This window comes from Propithecus coquereli, unplaced genomic scaffold, assembly GCF_000956105.1.
Source record: "Propithecus coquereli isolate 6110/MARCELLA unplaced genomic scaffold, Pcoq_1.0 Scaffold141, whole genome shotgun sequence".
NCBI lineage: Eukaryota > Metazoa > Chordata > Mammalia > Primates > Indriidae > Propithecus > Propithecus coquereli.
Genome location: NW_012138414.1, coordinates 3,805,252 through 3,806,824, shown reverse-complemented (window position 1 = coordinate 3,806,824; position 1,573 = coordinate 3,805,252). Strand labels below are relative to the sequence as shown.

Sequence of the window (1,573 nt, the reverse complement as noted above, 5' to 3'; positions counted from 1 at the left end):
AGAGTTAAGATCTGGCTGAGGAAGAGGGAACCTGCGTAGGCCCAAAGTAGGCAGGAGGATGGCCAGGCAAAGGCCCTGGGGTAAGAGCAAGCTTGACAAATTTGGGGGAAAGAAAGAACACCAGTGTGAACTGAGAACAATGATACCGATTGTGGTAAAGATTGAGTAAGATGATGTATGCGAAAGAACTTGATGAACTGCAAAGCGATACCATGGAAAGTTATTATTTGGTAATGCTAGACTATTTGAATGATCACATAAAGAATATCATTCTGCATTTAGAAAGGACTAGGGTGAGAACTATATACATTTCAGTTTTCATCTTCTACTTCCTAATAAAAAGTGGCTGGCTCTTCCACAGCCCTTCCAAATATGGCACATCTCCTTTGTGCGAAACATGGAATCTCACATACCTGGAATTCTGTTGAGCGTCACCCAGAAATGTTCATCCGGACTGAAAGTGTCCTTGGACCACTGGAGCAAATCGGTAGCCCGAGGGTCATGGAGGACAAAATTGGCAAACTCTCTTGACAGAGCCACATAGGCAGAGCCAAAGTAAATGGTGAGATTGTGGGGGGGAGGCGGCTTCAACGCTGGCGTTCTTATCACATAGGAAAGCTCTCTGCCCAAGTGCTCTCGGTGGACATACTTAGTCCGTCCAACTGCATGAGCTGGGGGCAGCACCCCTGGGGTAATATTTTTCCCCTTAAATCCTTTCAGATACTGAACTATTTCCTTGTTGGTTTTCAGGGGGAAGTCTTGCCCACAAGTGTTGATGACGTACTTCCATGAGACCTCTGAGCTTGAAAGATCATTGATACAATTGAGGTCGGCCTGGAGCCTGGAGATCCCACCGTAGACAACTGGCTCCATCTTGGAAGCCAGAAAAGCATTTGGGAAGCAGCTCAGCAATTCTTGCACTGCGTCTTTAAATTCAACTGTCGCCTTTTCATCTACATGAACACAGTAGATATTTTGGGGCATGTAAATAGCCCTGAAGAGCCTTGCGAAGGTATCGAAATGGTGATGGATGACCATTATATATGCCAAAGGAAATTGAGCTTCTTCTTTAGATAAAGGGGCCGTGATATAGTGGCTTTGGGTCAGGTATTCCTTGCAAGAAGACTTCTCACGGATCATTAGTTTGTTTCTCCACAGGAAAGGTGTTTTCCCGTTGATAAAGGATGTGCAAACTTGAGTCAGCATCAACGAGTCTGAGATATTTAGTCTCTGGAAGCTTTGCTCTCCCCCAGAATTGAACACATAGAACACGATAAAGACGATGACACTAGAGACAGAAACTACGAAGAGGCAATGCATGGATGAAGGCATGCCTCGAAGAGGGGCGGACCGTCAGAGGCCGCCCAAATCCGAAAGTCTTTTTCCAAACTTACTCGTTTCTCTGAGTTCTTGTTTGGGTACATCCTCCAGTCATTCCCACCCTGAAGGAGATGCTGCGAATTTATTCGGAGTCATCCCGAGAGTGCAGCTGCTGGCTGTCTCCCCGTGCGGATACCGGAGACTGATCGCCTCTCTCAACCCTCCTTTGTTTAAGTCTCTGCTGCAGGTTGCT

General features: G+C 46.4%; 1 protein-coding gene across 1 annotated transcript; it reads right to left on the bottom strand.

Annotated features, from left to right (window-relative positions):
- Nucleotides 1–405: 405 nt before the first annotated feature.
- Nucleotides 406–1,573, bottom strand: LOC105806487 (N-acetyllactosaminide beta-1,6-N-acetylglucosaminyl-transferase). Its single transcript, XM_012639628.1, has one exon. The coding sequence runs from the start codon at nucleotides 1,330–1,332 to the stop codon at nucleotides 406–408; it is 927 nt and encodes a 308-aa protein (XP_012495082.1). The 5' UTR covers nucleotides 1,333–1,573.